Source organism: Lichenostomus cassidix, chromosome 23 (assembly GCF_008360975.1).
Source record: "Lichenostomus cassidix isolate B80296 chromosome 23, HeHo_3.0, whole genome shotgun sequence".
Lineage (NCBI taxonomy): Eukaryota > Metazoa > Chordata > Aves > Passeriformes > Meliphagidae > Lichenostomus > Lichenostomus cassidix.
Genome location: NC_139503.1, coordinates 6,411,683 through 6,432,130, shown reverse-complemented (window position 1 = coordinate 6,432,130; position 20,448 = coordinate 6,411,683). Strand labels below are relative to the sequence as shown.

Genomic DNA, 20,448 nt, shown 5'->3' with positions numbered 1-20,448 from the left:
AGAAAAACCTTTAGGTCCAAAAGTTCCCAGATTGTGTTTGCTGTTGTGTCCTTGTGCTACGTGGGCTTCACACCATGAGTAAAGGCAAACACTGGGGAGCAGAGGAAGGTGATTCATGGACCATTTGGAAGGTTCAGTGCATGTGGCTGATGCTTTGTACTTCTCAGTTGCTTGTGTTCAGATTACATGAAGAGAAGATTATTGAGGTGGCAGAATGCCTGGGGTTAGGGTTGCCTGTGGTGTTTGTCTTGCTTACCTCAGTGTAACTCAGGAGAGTTAACTATGTGGTCATACAAGAGCAATAATGTAGGACTGTTCAGATATGGAAGACCTAACTCTTTTAAGCACATTATTGGCATCTGGATCAAATCCCAAGGCAGAGTGTGCCGTTATCTGTGACCACATGCCATTTTGAAGCCTGTTGGTCAAGTCACTCCAGGGGGAGAGGGAAAGTGTGGTCTCTTGTAATGGTAGTGGTGGACAAGCTGGACCCTGGGGCCCACACAAGGGATACACTGTTAGCCTGGATTACCTCCTGGGCAAGCCCTGGATGATTTGTCTGCTTTCAAAGGGGGATCAGCTGGATCCACAGCAGTGCAGGTGTATTTGGGTTGGATTTGGATTTGGGTATGGTGCTTCTAGATCCAAACTGATAAACCCATATGCTGTGCAGATACACAGTCACAGAAGTTGTAGTTCCCAGCGGCAAACTGCACTGTAGTGGTGGCATATGCCAGAGAGGCTGCATGGGGCCAAATTCTGTGCTGGGGTCCTGCCCTTCCTTGCTTTCCTAGTTTGATGGACAGCTGAATATTTAATCAGGTCAGCTCATGTGAATCCAGAGGGTGTTTACTGGCTCTTGGATTAAGCCATAGCAGCCCAAGCCGCCTTCTCCACCCCACCCTGGAATGCTGTAACGGAGCTGTCTCACGCAAGGTGTACTAGAGCCGTAGGCTGTGATGAGTGAGAACATTTGAAACATTTGTTGCCTGGGTTGCCAGCTGAGCCATTCTGTCTTAACAGTTTCAGAGTGCAATTGCTGTGGAATTCAAGCAGAAAAATGGAAACATCTGGTTAAATGTAACTACAGATTACTTTAGAGGAATCTCTGGGCCTTGTGCACTGCAGCTATGCTTCACTAGATGTGTGTGATTAAGTTCATTCAGCTGGAGCTGTTCCTTTTTGCAGGAAAGACAGATTGCTGGAGCCAAACATGGGTAGAGTATGTAGAGGAAGAGGAAAGCTTGGCAAAACAGGTGTTTGGTCTCTACTCTGGGACACAGAAATGTTATGCTTGGTGCAGATGAAGCCCCTTCAGCAAATATGCAGGGTTTTGTGGAGGACTGAAATCAAAGTCTTTTTATGACAATTGCAAAAAATTATGGTAACAGCTGATAAAGAGAAAGAGCACTGCTACACAGGGAGGAATAGTGCGACTGACTGATCTACCTGCTGTGAGTTGGCAGAACATTTTTGTGCTAGTTTAACCTTGTGTTTTTGAGAATTTGCTTTGAAACAGATATTCAAGGCACTAAAACTCCTTGTAAATCCTGTGTGTTGACTAAAATGTACCATGAGTATATTATATTTGTCTTTATTTGTTGGGTTTTGAAAGCATCTCTGTAATTATACAAACTATTTTTTTTTCAGTTATGACATGCACTGATTACATCCCAAGGTCATCAAATGATTATACTTCACAAATGTATTCTGCAAAGTAAGTCAAGAAATTGTTACTGAATTCTGTAAGTCTTACTTGTTTTTGAAGTGATCCGTTTGTATTTTTATGCATTTCTTTAATGCTGTAAATCCCACTACTGGCAGCAGATACTCATTGCTGAGGACACTGAACTTACAGAATTCACCCTTTGGCTTTAGTGACTGTTGTTTTATGATCACAAAGATAAATGTTCCTCTTCAGGTAATTAACAACATCATAGTCTTGGTGAATAGTGGACATAATATTAGTCAAATAAACAAATTGAACATAAACAAATATAAGTGGAATATAAAATTTTCTTATCGTTCACTGTGTTTAGGGATTTTCATTCTTCCATTTGGAGCAGAATAGGCCTTAACCACTGCTGCTTGTTTTTGTGTAGTCTCTGTGTGTGTCCCATTGGTTCTTACACATACTGCTATATTAGAGTAGCTTTAGAGTCTGGTGTGGTAAGGCATGGTAAATGGACTAACTACTTGTGCCTGTTCGAGTGGGGAGTTTGTCCTTCCCAACTCACCCTGCCTTCTGAGTCCTGGATGAGCACTGGTGCCCTGGCACCATGGACGAGGGAGTTTCCCCTGTGTCACTGCAGTAAGCTGGCAGCATCTATTATATCCAGAGCCTGCCTTGGGAAGCACAAGGAACTTACTGCACTAAGAGGACATGTCAATCTGAATAGTTCCTTCTTTCTGTAGCAAGTTTTTAATGTGTCTTCTGGTTTGGAGACTGAAAGATGTAATGTAAACAGTTCTTTCTGACTTTTGTTCTCTCTTTTCACTAAGGCCATATGCACATATCCTTTCTGTACCAGTATCGGAAACAGTGAGCTCTTACCCTGGTCAGCCTCAGTACCAAGCACTACAGCAGTCCCAGCCCTACACCATCTACCCCCAGACCACCCAGACCTACGGACTACCTCCTTTTGGTAAAAAGTGACTTTTCAAAGACTTCTCAGTGCCTGCAGTTACTGTCTTATGTCTCTAAAAAGACAATGTTAAGTTTAACCAGGTGTCTTGGAGAGAAGAGTTTGTAGGAGAGCACGTGCATAGCTTAAATTGTAGATGGGCTTGTAGATTGTCTTGATGGGACTTCAACTCCTAAAATGAGATTTCTTACAAAGCAGTTACTTTAGATGTCTCCCATGAAGTTTGCCATATGGTTCTTGGTTTGGGATCATAATTGTCTTCAGTTGTGATATAGCTGTTTTTATGCAGTTTCCTTGTTAGTGAAATGACACAACACCCTGTACTATAACTTATCTGTTTCTCCATGTTTACTAGGCAAATAATTTGCATAATTTTCTCTAATAACTGAGCTCTCTTGATAGCCATTCCAGTCTTTGCAAATGCCTGAAGGGTCAGAGTTGTGTTGTTGCTAAAGCTCCACTATGGGGTTTGAGCTATCCACCCTGTGCATGGATGGGGAAACATGCCTCTGGGGTGTTGTACTGCTTTAGAAGATAGTGGCTGACTTTCTCCATGGTGTATAAAGGGCTCTGAGGGTGAATAGTGCAGACAGAAAAATATGTAACTTCTGGGTGGGTTAGCTAGAGAAGGGAGTTGCCTGATCTTTCCTTATACTGTGTATATTAGAATCATAGAATATAGAGAGTTGGAAGGGACCCACAAGGATCACCGAATCCAACTCCTGGCCTTGCCCAGACCCCCCAACAATGCCACCCTGTGCATCCCTGGCAGTGCTGTCCAAACACTCCTGGAGCTCTGGCAGCCTCAGGCTGTGCCCATTCCCTGGGGAGCCTGGGCAGTGCCCAGCACCCTCTGGGGGAAGAACCTTTCCCTGATCTCCAGCCTGACCTGCCCTGGCCCAGCTCTGGCTGTTCCCTGGCTCGTGTCCCTGTCCCAGCTCTGAGGTCAGAGCTGTCCTTGGGAGGAGTTGCAGCCCCTGCTGAACTGTGCCCTCAGTGTCCTCTGCTTCCAGCTGGACACACCAACTGCCCTCAGCGTCTCCTCCTGTGACCCCTTCAGACCATTCATCGTCCTTATGGCCCTCCTTTGGACACTCTAATAGCTTTAGATCTTTCATGTTTTGAGGCACCCAGAACTGCCCCAGCACTTGAGGTGAGGCTGCTCCAGTGCAGGACAATCCCCTCTCTGGCCTGGCCAGTGATGCTGTTCCTGATGTCCCCAGGATGTGGATGTCCCTCCTGGCTGCCAGGGCACTGACGACTCATGTTCAGCTGGCCATTGACCAGAACCCCCAAGTCCCTTTCCTCAGGCTGCTCTCCAGCTTCTCGTTCTCTACTGTACAAGCAGCTGGGACATTAAAGTGTTAGGCACTGAGGGGAAAAAACCCAAACCCATGACTGACCATCTCCACACACATACCAAATTTTATAACTGATTATTAAAAATGAACATTTCAACTTCTCTTTTCATCATCAGTGTTGCTCAACTTGGTTTCATATGTAAATATTGTATAATATTGCCAGCTCTCAAAGAATGGAAGGTAGCAGAGGTTGTTTTATCCCTTAGCATGTGACACTGATGAGAGGAGAGAGCATCACTCCGCTGTGCAGGGAACCTGGAAGATTACTCTGGCGGTCCATGGAAGTGGTGGAGTCACCACCCCTTGCAGTGTTCAAAAAACATAGTTATGGCACTTGAGGATGTGGTTTAGTGGTGGACATAGGGGTGGTTAATGGTTGGATTGATGATATTAAAGGTCTTTTCCACCTTTAACAAGTCTGTGATTCTGAGTAGTTATCTCATGGGCTTGTGGTCATGCTGCACAACCGTATGAACTGAGCCTCTTGCAGATTTATCTGTAGTGCTAAAATCTTAGTACCTTGATGTGTGTAAGGATGAATTTTTCTTTAGTTAAAGAATTAGATGTCTTTGAATAAAAACAGCTGTATTTCTGGCTTTTGTTAGCTGCTGATAGAGCATGGGTTTTTTTAAAGGTTACAAAGCAATTGATTTGTCATTATATATTTGAAAGATGTGTAGGAAGGATAATACATCCAGACTTGGCTTTGTTAAACGTAAGTTAAATTACTAATACTGTAATTACTAATGGTTGCTGGAACATACTCCTCACTGGGTGCCTGCACCTTGATTTCAGTGCCTTGTTGCACTGTTGTTTGCTGTATCTGAAAAGTGGCTGATGGTTTCCTTTGCTTCATTTATTTCGTGTTTCTCAATAGCTTGTTGAGCATGGTGCACTGAGGCTGCTTAGTCTGCTGTTGTGTGTTTTAATGTGTCACATGTTGGTTTTTTTAAAGGCAAATATTTGTAAATATGTGGAGTGCTCCAGTGAAGTTGTTTTAAAAGGTGGTTTAGACTTCTACAATTTTGGAGGGAGGGAGTGAGCATGTAGTGGTTTTATTAATGTGTTGTGTGTGTGATGCTTTGTTGGTGGCAGTAGTGGTGGCTATATTTGGGGGGCGTGGGTTTTTTTAAATCCAAAGGTTCTGGAATGCAGGGGTACTCCGCTGCTTCAGTATTATACTCCAAAGGTAACACTGGAAATTATTCTGAAGACTTGGAAAGAAATTTGTATTTTCTGTTGACTTCAAAGCAATTTTCATCTGTAAAACATCCCAAATGTGATCAGTTACTGAAATGTCTGGTATGGATTTTGAGGTCTCTTGTCAAACACCTGAATTTTTGGTGTGAAATCAAGTGTTAGGAAGATGTTAAAAGTCATTATTTCTAGTAGTGGAAATCATCAGTGGGTATCACTGTAGTGGTACTTGCTGAGCGATACTGAGAAGATGGACCTTGCATTGTGTGAGGGAGAGGTGGAGGGTAGAGGACTGAATATGCACACTGCAGAGGAAATTCTGGAATTTGTTTCTGCTCACAAAATCTCTAGGGAGCAGGTTAGGGCCAACAACTTGGTCAGATGTTTTACCAGCACCAGAGGGCTTGTTACAGAGGTTGGTATGTCTTTCTACTGTGTATTTGTTTCTATGCCAGAAAGAAGGCACTGTGGATTATGTAACTGAAACAAACCAGTATGAAATTCAAGCAAGCTGACAAATGCAAGCATAGTCATGAGGTGGCTGAAGTTAGGATGCTGCTTTTAGAGAAGGGGTGACCTATGCTCTTGCTGATTTGTCGCCTCTCTTGATGTTCTAGTGCATTGTTCTGCATGGAATACCCATGTGGTCTGGAGATATTTTGTTAAAGAAGCATTAAAATAAGAGTAGTGACATCCAGGCTGCATATATGTAGCTGTAAGTTGGTGTTAGAGACACCATGGATGTGATGTTTTACATTAACTCAAGAAAAACCTGCAAGTGATGGGCTGTCCTGTGTGGGGCCTTTCCATCTATGTAGATATGTGCTGTGACAGTCTTGGACATACAGTGCTGCCACTGAACATGGAGGAGTCTCATTTCCCCTCTCACAGCTTCTTCTCTATCATCCTTGAGGCTGTGCTGGCTTTTAATGCTGTCCTGCAGAATGAGAGGGGACGTTCATGTTCCACCGGGCCAGGTGTGTGCCTTGCTTTATGGAAAGTAGGACGTGTCTGTGACAGTCATGGAAGGCAAAGGCTGGAAGATGCCTTAGCCCATGATCTGAATCGGCTCCTGCACTGGCACACAGCCAGTGCCACACACCTCTGCATGTGTCTGACCTGGCGCCACACTCCCTGTGTGGTCATTATCCTATAGCATTCAGGGTGGGTTTGTGTTTCACTCTCAAGTTGTTTGGCGCTTCTGCATGTCATGTGACCATCACATTTTGTTGCTGTCTGCTCCTTGTCCCTCTGTCTTGTGCCCTAAGGAGCTTCTGGTTACTGTCCCCTAAAAAAACTACTCACCCATTTGGAGATGGTGGCACTCCCTTTCCAGACTAAACAAACACAGGTATTCCTGCTCTCCTTATATGTTTCTCATATATTTTATTCTGGAGTTTCTGCAATGTATCTACAGTCTTTCTTAAATCAGCCTTTTTATTTGCACATTATTGAGGTTCTGGAGGTTTGAAATCTTAAGATGCAGCTTAAGATTCAAAGAGTCAAACCCCTGTGGTGGCTGTACAGAGAGGAGTGATTTAAGTTGACTCATAGGTGTCAGTTTGAGATCAGATATGTAAATAAGTCAAAGGGCTGTTGCAGAATTAATTCTAACAAAGCTGCAGCATGGAATGACCTCTTGGAGCTGCTGCTCTTGTCCAGCTCAGTGGAGTTTGCTGTATCTTCTAGGTAAGAAACCTAGCACTCATAGCCCATGGCTCATCCTGCTAGAGCGGGTGAAAGGCTACAGGTGGCTTCTGCACCCTTTGTACTGTTTTTGGGGTGTTTAAAAAGAACGGTGATCTTTCTGGTGGACCTGAACAGTATCTAGCTCCAAACGTCCTTTGTTCCTCTGCTTTAGCACACTCCTGCTTGTTTTCAAGTAGAACCTCTCAAAATATTTCTGCTTTCTAACCAGGGCCAAGGAGAACTGTCTTTGACTTTGGCTGTAGATTTCAAAATGCTCAAATGAAAGCCTGAAGAGCCGTGAAGAGTGAGACCTGAGCTGAGCTGCCTCAGTTGGACACTGTTGGCACCTGTTAGTGCAGTAACCTTGACCTTAACATGGCACCTTAGCTGATCCATACTGCTAAGTGTGCCCTGTACACATAATTACAATCACTCTGCTCTCTGTGCTGTACCCAGGGTTGTTAAAAAAGCTTTCGAAAACAACCGGAAATCTAGAAGAAACATTTGGAATTTTTTTTTTAGCTCTATATTTGTTGTTGTCAGTCTAGCAAAATTACTGACTTGTGGCTTGTTTTAAGATATTCAACCCAAATCCCAGTGAAGTAGTGGAAGCATTTAGCTTGGCCTTCATAGATCCCAACTTTGGCCTTGCTGTGTAACCACTGATGTCACTTGCAGTGCTGTGCAGCCCAGCCCAAAATCACAGCGATTGGCAGGTCCTTTATGTGCATGGGGCAGTGAATCTTAGTGACACAAACAGATTTTTAGTTAAAAGCTTTGCAAATTAGTCTTCTTAGTACTTTTAATTTTCTCTTTTTCAGCCATTTTGTCACCAGCTCTAATCCCTGCACAGCCTGACAGCACTTACTATTGCTGAAATTAAACATTTTCCATGTGTCATTTGTTACTTGCTTTTGTGATGAGCAAAAACCTTAATCTGAGGTAGCAGCACGCTTTTTGGTCCCAGCATATTTGTTTGTAACTGGTCCAATTTATCTGATTCAGGTGCACTGTGGCCAGGTATGAAACCTGAAAGTGGTTTAATTCAGACTCCATCTACAAGTCAGCACAGTGTTCTTACCTGCACTACAGGGTTAACCACAAGCCAGCCCAGCCCAGCACATTATTCTTATTCCATTGAAGGTAACTTGGCATGGTTTTTATCTGCATCTCTTTCCACCTAACTGAGTCCCGATACCAAACTAGAGAGGCTTGCACGCCTGACCTTGGTTTGTGCATGGTTCTTCATGCTTTGCCTCTCTCCTCTTTGTGCCTGTGTGTGTCTGGGTTTGTATTTGCCTCGTACCTGTGTGTGCACCAGGCTGGCTCATTGGTGCCATGCTGCTGGGCTGAACAGGGTGAAGAGCAAATGGGAAGGGGAAAGGAGACTAAATGTTGTGTTCTTGCATGCTTTACTGGGAATGCTCTTGCATTTCTCTTTGCTTGTGGTCTTTAGCTTGATGTCAGGAAATACGCTGACTGAAGTTGGATTTTTAAACATTTGTTTTTAATTCCTTCTGGAGGTAGATGGCTCTTGCATATCACACACACACACACCAGATTGATAGATCTGCTAGGTGAATTTCTCAATATAGAACTACCCTACAAATATTACAGCTGCTGGAAGTGCTACATCTAAGAAGGCAGGTGCTGAATTTCACCAGCTTCCACAGCAGTTTTTAGGAGTGAATGTGCCAGATAGCTGAACAATGGATTAATGTTGCTTTTGGCAAATATGTGTGAATTGATACCTTTTCCTTAGGCTGGATTTTTGCCATTTATGTTTTGGTGACGAGTTGTGAAAATTTGTCTCTTTCTCTGAAGATTTTATAAAGCATTTCAGGAATTTGTATTCTATTTCTTGTGCAATATTTTCGCAGAATAATTGAGGGACTTCAGGAAATTTTTAGTTCAGCTTCCTCCTCAAAGAGCAGTTGATACAGAATTCGGAACTAGGTTGCTCAGAGCTTTATGTAGTTGGGTCTCCAAAACCTCAGAGACTGGAAATTTTGCCAGTTCCAGGACCTGACTGTCATTTTGATGAAACTTTTTTCTTTTGTCAACTCAGAGCTTTCCCTCTTTCACGTTGTGACCATTTCTCTCCTGCTGCTGCACACCTGCAAAAAGAGCCTATGTCTGTCTTCTCACTAATGTCCATGCAGGTACCAGCAGGCTGTGGCAGGTCCCCAAAGCCACCTCCTCTCCTGGCTGGACAGTCCCTCTCCCCTGAAATGCCCCTTGCAAGGCACATGCTCTGTGCCAAACGTGACTGGTTTGGTGTCTCTTTACCAGACCCACTGAGTTTTATCAACGTTTCTTTGTGCCTGAGGCCCCAAACTGAATGCCATAACCAGATGCAGTCTCATGAGAGCCAAGAAAAGGAGGATAATTCTTAAAATTAGCAGTGAGTGGGTTTTAGCATGTCTCTCACTGGGAGGAAGGTCATGTGGTATGTTGTGGTACTTGCTCAGCTTGCATCATTGTGATAGCCAGTGGCCCAGTGTAATATTTATCCTTTATTCCCTTTTCACATTCATAACACGAGGAAATACTCCCTTCCTTCCAATATAACCCTCCTTCCCATACTCCCACCAGCAGAATGAATTATTGTGTCTTACAGCACCAGCTTTAACTGCCAAGGGTCAGGAATGGTTCTGCACAACATGACTCCTGCCAGATTTCCCAGTGATGTGTCAGGGGGAACAGGTGGATCCCTGGGAATTGGGGAGGTGACAGACCCACGTCAGGCCCTGCTCTGTAGAGGAATTATAAAATCACAGACTGGTTTGGGCTGGAAGGGACCTTAAAGATTGTCCACTTCTAACCCCTCTGCCATGGGCTGGGACACCTTCCACTGGACCAGGTTGCTCCAAGCCCTGTCCAACCTGGCCTTGGACACTTTCAGGGACAGGGCAACCACAGCTTCTCTGAGCACCCTCAAGCCAAGAATTCCTTCCCAATATCCCATCTAACCCTGTCCTCTGGCAGTGGGAAGCCATTCCCCCATGTCCTGTCACTCCAGACCCTTGTCCAAAGTCCCTCTCCAGCTCTCTCGGAGCCCGTCTTGATGCTGGAAGGGGCTCGGAAGTCTCCCTGGAGGCTTCTCTTCTGCAAACTGCAGAACCCCAGCTTGGTCAGGCTTTCACACAGGAGAAGGATTTTAATCTGTGCTGCGAGAAGTTTCCCTGCAGGCTGCTCTCTGAAAGTGTGCACAAGTCACCCCAATTGTGCAAATTCTGTTTTTGGAAAAACTTTTTGTAGACTGGCAGGAAACTTTTCCTTTTTAATATATGCTATGTTTCCTTCTCAAGCTGCCCACCAAGGGGTCAGGTCAGTACAAGGGCTGGTGCCAAGGAGGCAGTAGAGAGAAGAAGCTGGAAGAATGGGCAGAGTTGTTTTATTAGTAATCCCTGGAATATCTGTCTTTTCTCACCAACTCAAATCAGCAGGGTGAGACACGGTTGTACAATTTCACTGACTCACTGGAGGGGAATTTCTGTGCATGGTTCTGGTTTTGGCTCTTTAAAAATGAAGCAGAATAGATTGGGATTAGTAAGGTAGGGGAGGTAGGGATGTGATATGTGAGGATGAGGTCTGGAAGTGGAGGAAAAAGAAAGGAGAAGAGGAAAAGAGTCATGGCATCTTTAATTCAGTACTTCTGTTTGCTGATATTTTTAAACCTCAGACCTTGAAGTCACATTTGGCAAACCTGTGCCAAATATTTGTTCATGTTTCTTGCCCATTCGGAGGTAAAAGGAAGTGGCCCACAGTGCAGAAAGAACTGGTTCATCTGTGTGGTGGGAACTGTTAGAAAAGATCTGATATGTAGCCCTGTTTAGATACAGGATTATTAAAAAGACATGTTGGAGGGAGACCAGAGTTAAGATAAACAATGGAGTTCATACTAGGAAGTGCCAAACCTTGAAATCTTTTTTCTGATTTCTTAACTTGTGTAATCAATCTCAGTGGAGAAGCAGCCTCTGCAGAGCACTACAGATAAGAATTGCTTTCTGTTTGCTCTCCATAATAGTCTTGAAAGCAGTGGTGTAACAGTCTGTCTTCCACAGAGTTACTCTGCCCCAGCTGCTTGGCAGGTTTGTTCAGTTAGTTAGGGTCTTTTCTGGAGAGCTGAGCTTCATAAGGGCCTAGGAACGGACCTTCTCTTAAGGTGGTAACAGCCTTGATAGCTTCCATAATGTGTAGTTGGAAGGAGTTTTATTTGGAAACTGCCTCCTGTTTTTGAGCAGTAGCTTTTGAGGAGTGTCTGTGACAGGTTCCTTGGCTCTCACAGCTGCGCTTCAAGTAGCTGTGGAGCTACTGTAGGTCGTTGTGTGTCTTCATTGCCATTATTGCTATTCAGTGCAGCCCTTTTGCCTTTTTCTAAATGTTCCTGGAACTGATTTCTTCCCATTTTTTCCTGCTTCCACAGAGATGACACCCTTCATACTTCTCACCTCCTGTAAATACTGTGTATTTTTACACCTCTTTTAAGATACATTTCTTTTGTTTTCATTTCTTACCTTTTTTGAGGCATATTTTGGATTCATTCCTCTTTCTAGGAGCCACCAGGTAGTATCTGTGCTTGCCATAGCACAACATACACTGCAGTGTATGTTAAGTGTTCACGATGGGTCTGTTTCCCTGGGGCAGCAGGACTTCAGAAGCCTTCAGAAGCTTGAGTTGGTAGGGTGCATTCTTCTGGTATTTACAGAAAATGAGGGTTTTTCTCAGAGTGATGGTAAACTAAGGATACTGTGGATTTCTGCAAGTCTTTCCAGAAGCATCTAAAAGTGATTTTTTGTTTATTTGTGTGCAGAGGAAGGTGATTTAGAAAAGAAAATAGTTCTTGGTGACATCTGGTTTTGTACATTCTGGTTTTGTTCATGCTGATTTAATTATTTGTTGTTACCCTTGTGAGTCCTGAAGCCTCATATTGAAGAATGTTTAATGGAGTGGCCCTGCATCTGCAACCCCCCAAAAACTGCTAAATGACTGGCATTCCCAAGTGCTGCTCTAGCAACATCTCCTGTGTTTTGGGAGAACTGAATGCAGTGACATGAAGGCTATGAAACATCTTCAAGTTGATACTAACAACTACACATCGTAAGAATTTGTCCTATGAGCTGTTGACAGATTATTTCAGAAAGTCACATCCAAAAGGCAGTTCTAGACACAGGGATGTTGGGAGAAATGTTCACTTTCTCCAGTAGGAAGCACTCTTCTTCTACTATTTGAAACATTCCTCATGTTTCCTTAAATGTTTAATCTAATTAGAGTAAAAATGCCAAGTTCAATGCAGAGATTTTTCTTTTTATCAGAACTGTGATTTAAACTGTGATTTAAACACATTCATGTCCCTTTTTTTAATTTATTCTGATTCATTTTCAACTGCTACTGGTTGAGCATCAGAATGTGATTATTGTCTCATTAAAACATGTAGTAAAGATGTAAAACTTTTTAATTCTACGCCAATTGCTTAGCAACCATGGAGGGAAAAGGTTTCTGAACCATTTGAAAGGACTGTTTTTAAAGATGTACTAGCTCTCCTTCCCTCTAAGCCCAATTGAAGTGGAAGTGGTGTCAAAATACAGCCCAGTCCTTTTTTGGCTGTTAGTAGTAGAGTGCTGCTGGAAGCAAAAATACTTGCACATCTGCCTAGTAAGTACTTATTTCACAACTCCTCATTTCTCATGTTTTTCTAGAATATTTATTGCAGTAATTCTCAATTTTACAGCATCAACTACCAATGCCAGTCCAATCTCTACATCCTCAACTGTTGTCAATATTTCCACGTCAGCAGTAGCCAGCATCTCACAGGTAAAACTTCCTTGGTAAATTTATGTGCAGCATCTCCTTTACCTTTGTTTAACACGTTACTCAAAACTAACATGGGAACATCACTTCAAATGGAGCACAGTGGTTCTGGAGTTGTGGGGCTCAGTGTATAACTGAAAGTCACCAAATCACTCCTTCTGTCTCTTTGACTATGATGCTTCTCCATTTGGCTTTCGCAACAAATTCACTTCATCTGTTCAAAGCTGTTGCCTCACCTGCAAATTGTGAGGTGAGTCAAACTGAGCTCTCTGCAAGAGAGATGGAGGGGAAGAAACAATTCAGCTGTTTTGAGCACTAAATCTACAGGGAGGATTAGAGGTGGATGTTTTTTGGATGCTTTTATTCTCCCTCAGCAAGAATAGGAAATGTTGTACACAAACAAAATCCCAACCCAGTAAAGAATGATGTGCATTCTGATGGTAGACTAGAAAAAGTGAAACGGCCCTGCAAACTAGCAAAGAGCATTTCCCCCTGCTGTTTACCTCTCTGGGTGGTTAACTGCCATCCTGAGTACTTGGATGTACAAAGGAAAACTTCAGTGTCTAACTTTTCAGAAAGAGAATACAGGAAGTGTAGAACATGCAATGGATGCACAAAAATCCTTCTGTGCTTATACTGTTGCTTTTTAAACATAAACTTGCTTGGAACGATAGGGGGGAAAAAAAGATTTTCTTTTAGTATTTCAGGCCAAGGTACATGGTTCACAAACCCAGGCTGCTCTTCAAGGAAATCAGGAGAGCACAGAGTACCAGAACAGTGTGATGTGACATTTGGGGTCGCTGCTTTTTTTACTGTCAGTAGCAGAAGTTGAAATCCTCAAGCACAGCTCCAGGTGCACAGCTATCTCCTAAATGAATAAGTAGTTTCCATAAATGGATACCTTCCAGCACAGCACGCAGAATTATTGCTTGATGAAGTCAGGACATGAGTAAGGGACATTTATCCTGTAGTTCTGCCCTCAGCCAGGCCCAAGGTCACTTTCTGTCACTGTCAGTACATCTGGTACCAGGAAGTCAAATGCAAGACAAAACCACACAGTCCAGAGCACAGAGTGCACTGATATCTTGGCATCCACTCAACTCCCCTATTACTGTCACATCATTCATTATGAATTAATTTTTGCAGACACTGGGAGCAGAGGAGTGGTCCTGTGATCACTGGCCTCCTCTGCAAAACCTGCCTGTGCAGGGGCCATTGGACAGCCAGAGCTCTCAGCCCTTTTTGGGAATGTCTTACATATGCAGAATGAAACAGCATAAAGTCAGACTGTGCTCTTGGTGGGATTTTTCTTGGACAGGATATGCTAGCACAAAAGTTATCCTGATTCAGAGTGTTTTCTGAATGTGGTGTCCTACCATCACTAACCCTTTTCTCCAACAGGAATATCCTACATACACGATCCTTGGCCAGAGTCAGTACCAGACCTGTTACCCAAGCGCAAGCTTTGGAGTGGTGCCACCAGCAGACAGTAACACAGAGAGCATGGCATTAGCCACGACCACGTACCCAGCTGAGAAACTAAATGCCCTGGTGCCGGCACAGGCGGTGCAGAGACCTTCCTCTGGTGAGGCGGGGTCTGTAATGGGTGGCTGCAAAGTACCACTGCTAAACAGTGCAGGGGGCAGGTATGGGGAAACATCTCCGAAGGGTACCTGTTGCATGTTTTCATGCTGGCCAGATGGGACACTTGTCTTCCTTGTTAGACTGGTCTCACTGGTGTGCAGAATATTATGGTGGGCCAGCCAAACTCATGTATCAGAGGCCTTCTACTGCTGCGATTCCAGGACACTTACCATGTGCTCTGTGTGCCCCAGGGAGAGGGAGTGTGAGGGGTCACTTGAAGAGTTGCCAGCAGCAGCTCGCTGGGAATGGGATATTTACTTCGGCTACAGGGTGATTGCTTATATTCAGTCTCAATAACTCCTGATGCATCTTTCACTCCTGCCAGCCAGGTGTGCAGAGCACCTGGCAGCCATGACATAGCTGCCAGTCCCAGTTATGGAAGTCCTCCAGGACTGCTCCTGCATTTTCAGCCATCCCCTCTTGCTGAGCTGGTCTCTGATGTGCCCAGCAGTACATGCTTTCCTTTCCTGTGCCTCATCATTGCAAACAGCTGCTCTGCTGTGCTTTGCTATGAGCACATCTGCATCTGCAGAGCAGTCAGTCATTGGCACTTGTCCAGTAGAGAAGATTTTCGCTGGTAAGGGAAGTAGAAAGTGTATTGAAAAGGTTTAGTTGCCAGTTCTAGAGAAGGCTCATCTTTGGTCATTTCCACCAGTGTTGGGTTGTGTCCCATCCTCAGGAGTGTTGGCTAAAGTTTCTTCTTGAAAAATAAGAGTTTCTTAATTTTTGAAGGACAGGAGCAAAGACTTAGTGCTTTCTTCTGGTGCCTTGTGCAAGGAGTTAGGAGATAGTTCCTGTGGTGTTGAGCAGTTGTAAATTGAAATTTGCTGCCTATTACAGATTTGAAGGCTGGGGGGAAAAGAAGAAATCCAATTTCCAGTAATTTTTCTTGGTGCCCTGGATCTGGCCAGGCTGGAGGAAACTTTCTTCCTAGCAGCTGTGCTGGTGCTGTGCTTTGGATTCCTGGCTAAAGCAATGCTGGTAACACAGAGTGTTTTGGCTCCTGCTGAACAATTCTTGTACGTGGTCAGAGCTTTCTCCCCTCCACACTTCCAGCAAGCAGGCTTGAGATACACAAGACCCTGGAAGGGGACACAGCTGGTTCAGTTGGAAAAAGAATTTTCCCTGCTACGTAATAACATGCTCAGCAATAAAAACTGAAGTAGAGGAAGAGGAGGGTGTGTGAGGTTTGGCTTCTAGGGTGGGTCTTGCTTGGACAGGGGCTGGGTGTCAGCCTGCTGGGGGAGGTGCTGAGCATTTGCCTTTCAGCACTTTGCCTTATCCATCTTCCCCAAGTCCATCAGGAGTACCTGAGCTCAACCAAGTCATCCAGTTCAGTCACACAACCTGCAGGCAGGGATGGGTGGCTGCCACTGAGCCAAGCATACAAATCTGTAGTCTGGGGCTCAATGAAGTTCAAACCCCTCTCTGCTTTTCCTGATGGGATGCTGTGGCCAGGGGTGACAAACACCATACTGTCACGTTGTACATCAAGAAGTGTGGTGCTCCAAGCACTTTCCCTCTTTCAGGAAACAGTTGTCCTCTAGTTGAGGTGAGCCAACATCAGATTTATCCATGAGAATTAGTTCTCATTTGCTGCATTTTCTCATTTGCAAAACCAAACCTGAGGAATTGACCTGTTATTTCAAGGTCATGGGAATGGCCCAGTTGTTGATGTTTGCAGTGCCATTTTCTTAAGTCGGGAATTCTCCAAGTTCAGCATTTTGCATTGATTTTCATAGGAATTGCAGTGTCTCATCTTCAAGCCCCAGACTGAAGTAAAGCTCTTCCAAGCCCCTTGTGCTCTTTGCCTTCCTGCCACAGTTCTGATCCTATTTTGGAACTAGCTAGGTCTGAAATGTTAAATTCATAGAATATGTCCCGTCATGGTCCTTATACTCTGCACATCAAAGTCAGTGATTTTTATGGAGGCTGGGAAGAGAGTTTCCCTGGGAAGAGAGTTCTTACCAGCAGCAGAACAGGCTCCATCACATATCCCAGTCAGTCAGGGCCATGCTGCTTGGCCAAGGCTGTGTCTCCAGGCCCAACATCATTCCTGTTACTCTTTTATATTCAACTATCTATTTAATGAAACAGTTGAGTAATAAGGTAGTTCCAGGGTAGTGAAATAACTGTGGGGTTCCAGGCCTTGGGATGGAGGGTGCTTTGCTCTCGCTTCACTCTGCAGGTAATAGCCCTTGCAATAACTCAGTCCTGGGGGACTGAATTGAGGAGACAAAGCGGTTTTGAAATGATAGGACAAAGAAATCATGGTTTGTGTTCTAATCAGGGTTCAACTACTACTGCATCCACATAATAAAGTAACATCTCACCTTTTGCAAAAGGTGGTTTGTGGCCAATACTGTATTGGTGTTTGTTTTGAGACATGAAGGAATGAGAGCTGTGTGATTTCTTTCTTCTAGGAGATGCATCCACAAGTCCTTTGCTACCGAGAGCAGCAGCAAGTAAAGAGTTAGATGAGCAAGCAAGAAAAAACATCCCTGGGAAGAACAGAGGGAAGCGGAAAGCAGATACCTCCTCCTCACAGGACAGTGAACTGGAGGTAAGTAGTGATCTTCTTTACTACAGGTAGCATTGCAGAATAGTGTGGTGGTGAAAATTCTCCTCTCTTTTTTTCATTCTGTCTCCATGGAAATAGAAGGGGATTATAGAATGATTTGGGTTGAAGGGACCTTTCAGGGTCATCTAGTCCAACCACCCTACAATGAACAGGGACATCTTCAAGTAGATCAGGTTGCTCAGAGCTGTATCTATCCTGGCCTTCAATGTTTTCAGGGATGGGGCATCCAACACCTCTCTGGACGTGTGCCAGTGCCTCACCACTTTATTTGTAAAAAGGTGTTCTTTACATCCAGTCTAAATTTACTCTCTTTGAGTTTAAAACCATTCCCCCTTGTTCTGTTGCTACAGGCCCTGCAATTTGAGCCCTCTGTCCTCATGGGCTCAAATTGAAAGAGAGTAGGTTTAGATTAGATATTAGGAGAAACATCTTCATGTGAGGGTGGCAAGGCAAGATACTGGCACAGCTGTAGCTGCCCCATACCTGGGAGTGTCCAAGGCCAGGTTGCACAGGCCTTGGAGCAACCTGGTCTAGTGGAAGGTGTCCCTGCCCATGGCCACAGTAAGATCTCCCACCCAGAGCCTTCTCCAGGCTGAGCAACCCCAATTTTCTTGGTCTTTCAAGACAGGAAGGGTGTTTCATCCCTCTGATAATTTCTGTGGCCTCCTCTGGACCCACCTCAACAGATCCATATCTTTTCTGTACTGAGAGATAATTTGGGAAGATGCAATCTGGGGTGACTTTCCCAGTGCCAAGTGGGTTGAGACAGCATCTTCTTTCTGGCACATGTGGCACACTCCAGCAGGAAGGTCATCTTAGCCACAGGGAGAAGGTGCTACTGGTGTCCACTCTGCTGTCCACCTTCTTCAGCCTGGACCAGTGTGAGGGGTTATTCCACCCCACGTGTTGGCCCAGCTTCTCAGTATCAAAGTCCTTCTGTACCAATACTCTGCCATTCCTCATGGCAGCCCATCGCATTATTTATAACAAAGGTGTCTCTGACAAACACCAAGGGCATGTACCTGGTCCTCTCCAGATCAGAGGAAGTGATCATTTCTTCCTCAGCAGAGCTCTAGAGTTCACTAACACTCTAAGCTTTATTTTTATAAATACAAAAGCAAGAGAAGCTTTTGAAATAGTGTGTACTCCTGTAGCAGTATATAAACTCCACTGCAATAAACTGAAGAGATGAATGTGCTCAGCCTGTAAGATGAGAACTGTTGTTCATACCTGTTAAAGCATGCTGCAGCTATCCACAAAATTACCTCTAAAACTTTCTCCCTTACTGTAGTTCAGTTCCTGGAGTATCTCAGCTCTAACATGCTCTTGTTCTCCCTGCAGCGGGTGTTTCTCTGGGACCTGGATGAAACTATCATCATCTTCCATTCCCTTCTCACAGGGTCTTATGCTCAAAAATATGGCAAGGTAATACTGTCTTTTCCATGGAAGAAAACTCATTTCTGTCATGCAGGGTCTTTGGAAAAGGAATAGAATTTTTTTTAGTGATATAAGGTTATAGTTTTAATTTGTCAGCAGTTTGGGGCAGGGAAAGAACTGAATTTGGCTTTATACAGAGCTAGGAGATGGACATGAACATGTCCCTTCTGAAAATGCAAGTCTGTCAAACTGGTTTTATTCTCACTGGCAATTACTGAGGTCCTAGCACATAGAGAAAGGAAGTGGTTTTTCTCCTTCAAAATACATTGTAGATTTTTTAATGTTTTGGATGTGCTGACTGTGAAAATGCATGTCTGTCCTGGGGAGCACTGGAGTGTTTTGTTACATTTTGGGCCAATGTATTATCAGAATGTGGATTTCTTCTTTTTTTTTTTTTTTTTTAATTGCGTTTTTTGAAATATTAGGGCAATTGTAGTTCACACCACTGCGTGTAGCTGGAATTATGGCAGATTTTATATACAGTGGAAAGCTCTGTGCAGTTTAACTAATGAGGGATTTATGACAATTCCCTACTGCCTGTATCCACAGTGCATTTACATTTTCTTTTTGTGTTTTGCCAGGATCCAACTCTAGTGATTGGCTCAGGTCTGTCCATGGAGGAGATGATTTTTGAAGTTGCTGATACTCACTTGTTTTTCAATGACTTGGAGGTACATGGCAAATGTGTTTGAAAGGCAGAACTGCACATTACCATGTCAGAATTGTGTTGCACTGTTAGTGAGGGCTCTGTGCTTCAGAACCTCTTATTACTTGTTGTAAGCATAGCCAAATCAGAGCTGCACTCTTAACTGAGACAGGCATTCTGCAGCCTTCTAGTGTCAGGAGCTCTCAGTTTCTGCTGGCTTTCTGCTTTAACCCATACAAATAAAAAGAGTGATGTCTGATCCATCCTGTATTTACATTTCTGTGCTGGTGACCACTTTGCTTCCACTGATCCTCTCTTGAAATGTGAGATGACCAGAGATGTGAGGACAAGGCAGTCTCGAGGATGTCAGTTCTCAAGGGTTGTGACTAAGCCAAGGACAAGAATACAGGAGGTCACATTGTCTGTGGCACAGCTTTGAAGGACACTACATAGACAAGCAAGCTGTACCCATGGAGGACCCACAGCACCCTCCCTTTTTCTTTTGTGTTGTCTTCAATGTAACTCTACTTAGTGTAATTTGCAGAATTGACAGCCCTAATTTAAAGCCTTAAGGCTGCATAAGAACAGGGACCAGTTAGTTGTAGGTGTAACACTGATGCACAGTGTGGAAAAATGAGGGGTTTGTTGATGCAGAGACTTAAATAATATTTCCATTGTGACTGGGACTACTGGCAGCTGTGAACTTTGCAAAGGTGGTATTGAGTTACCTCCCTGCCTCAGGGGAAAGACCAAAAAAAGCAAATTAAAATGCCTAATACAGTCTCTTGTGCTGGAAAGGGAGTCCTTGATGTGTTAGCTCTGTGCTCAGCCACAATATGTACTGCTGTAGATGTCGGTTTGTGAGTTAAATCAGCTGCACTAAGCACCACAGCCATGGCAGTGCCACCACACTGCTGTGGGTCTGTTGACCCATGTTGAGAAAATGGAATAGCAATGTTTGAGCAGATAATGTGGCTTTGGGGTATTTTTGGTTTGTTTTGTTTTGCTTTTCTGAAGTGGCAGAAGGGTTTCAAGTGACAGGTGAGCTTTGAGTCCAACCTATGCAGTGAGTGTTGAAGTTCTTTTTTTGCAGATAAGTCACAAGGCCAAAGAAATGTGCTTTTTTCAATCCTGTCTGGTACTTCAGATCCCAGGCTGGGCAGTAGAGGCTCTAGAGGTTAGGAAGTAAAACCCAGTACTGGCAGATGGAGCTAGTGGACACTCTGGGTTTCTGAGGGCAGTGTGGCATGGCTTGTTGCTGTTGGGAAGTGTGAAGGGATTGGTTTATATCACAGTTTCTTTAATCTGCAAATTTCAGTGTGTTTCTGGATTACCACAACATGACTTTATTTTTTGTGTTTTTTGTCTTTAACAGGAGTGTGACCAGGTTCACATAGAAGATGTGGCATCTGATGACAATGGCCAAGATCTAAG

At 44.0% G+C, this 20,448-nt stretch overlaps 1 protein-coding gene across 7 annotated transcripts in view; it reads left to right on the top strand.

Annotated features, from left to right (window-relative positions):
* The window catches only part of EYA3 (EYA transcriptional coactivator and phosphatase 3), a 57,957-nt gene that overhangs the window by 29,661 nt on the left and 7,848 nt on the right, over positions 1-20,448 (top strand). For 2 of the 7 annotated variants that reach the window (XM_085081114.1, XM_085081116.1), the window contains 9 exons: positions 1,651-1,717; positions 2,503-2,645; positions 7,898-8,035; positions 12,627-12,709; positions 14,108-14,291; positions 16,774-16,913; positions 18,273-18,356; positions 18,950-19,039; positions 20,390-20,448. In XM_085081114.1, coding sequence (XP_084937240.1) covers positions 1,651-1,717; positions 2,503-2,645; positions 7,898-8,035; positions 12,627-12,709; positions 14,108-14,291; positions 16,774-16,913; positions 18,273-18,356; positions 18,950-19,039; positions 20,390-20,448 — 988 coding nt within the window. The remainder of the gene's footprint in view (positions 1-1,650; positions 1,718-2,502; positions 2,646-7,897; positions 8,036-12,626; positions 12,710-14,107; positions 14,292-16,773; positions 16,914-18,272; positions 18,357-18,949; positions 19,040-20,389) is intronic. The other 5 variants (XM_085081118.1, XM_085081117.1, XM_085081119.1 and 2 more) reach the window with 5 other exon arrangements.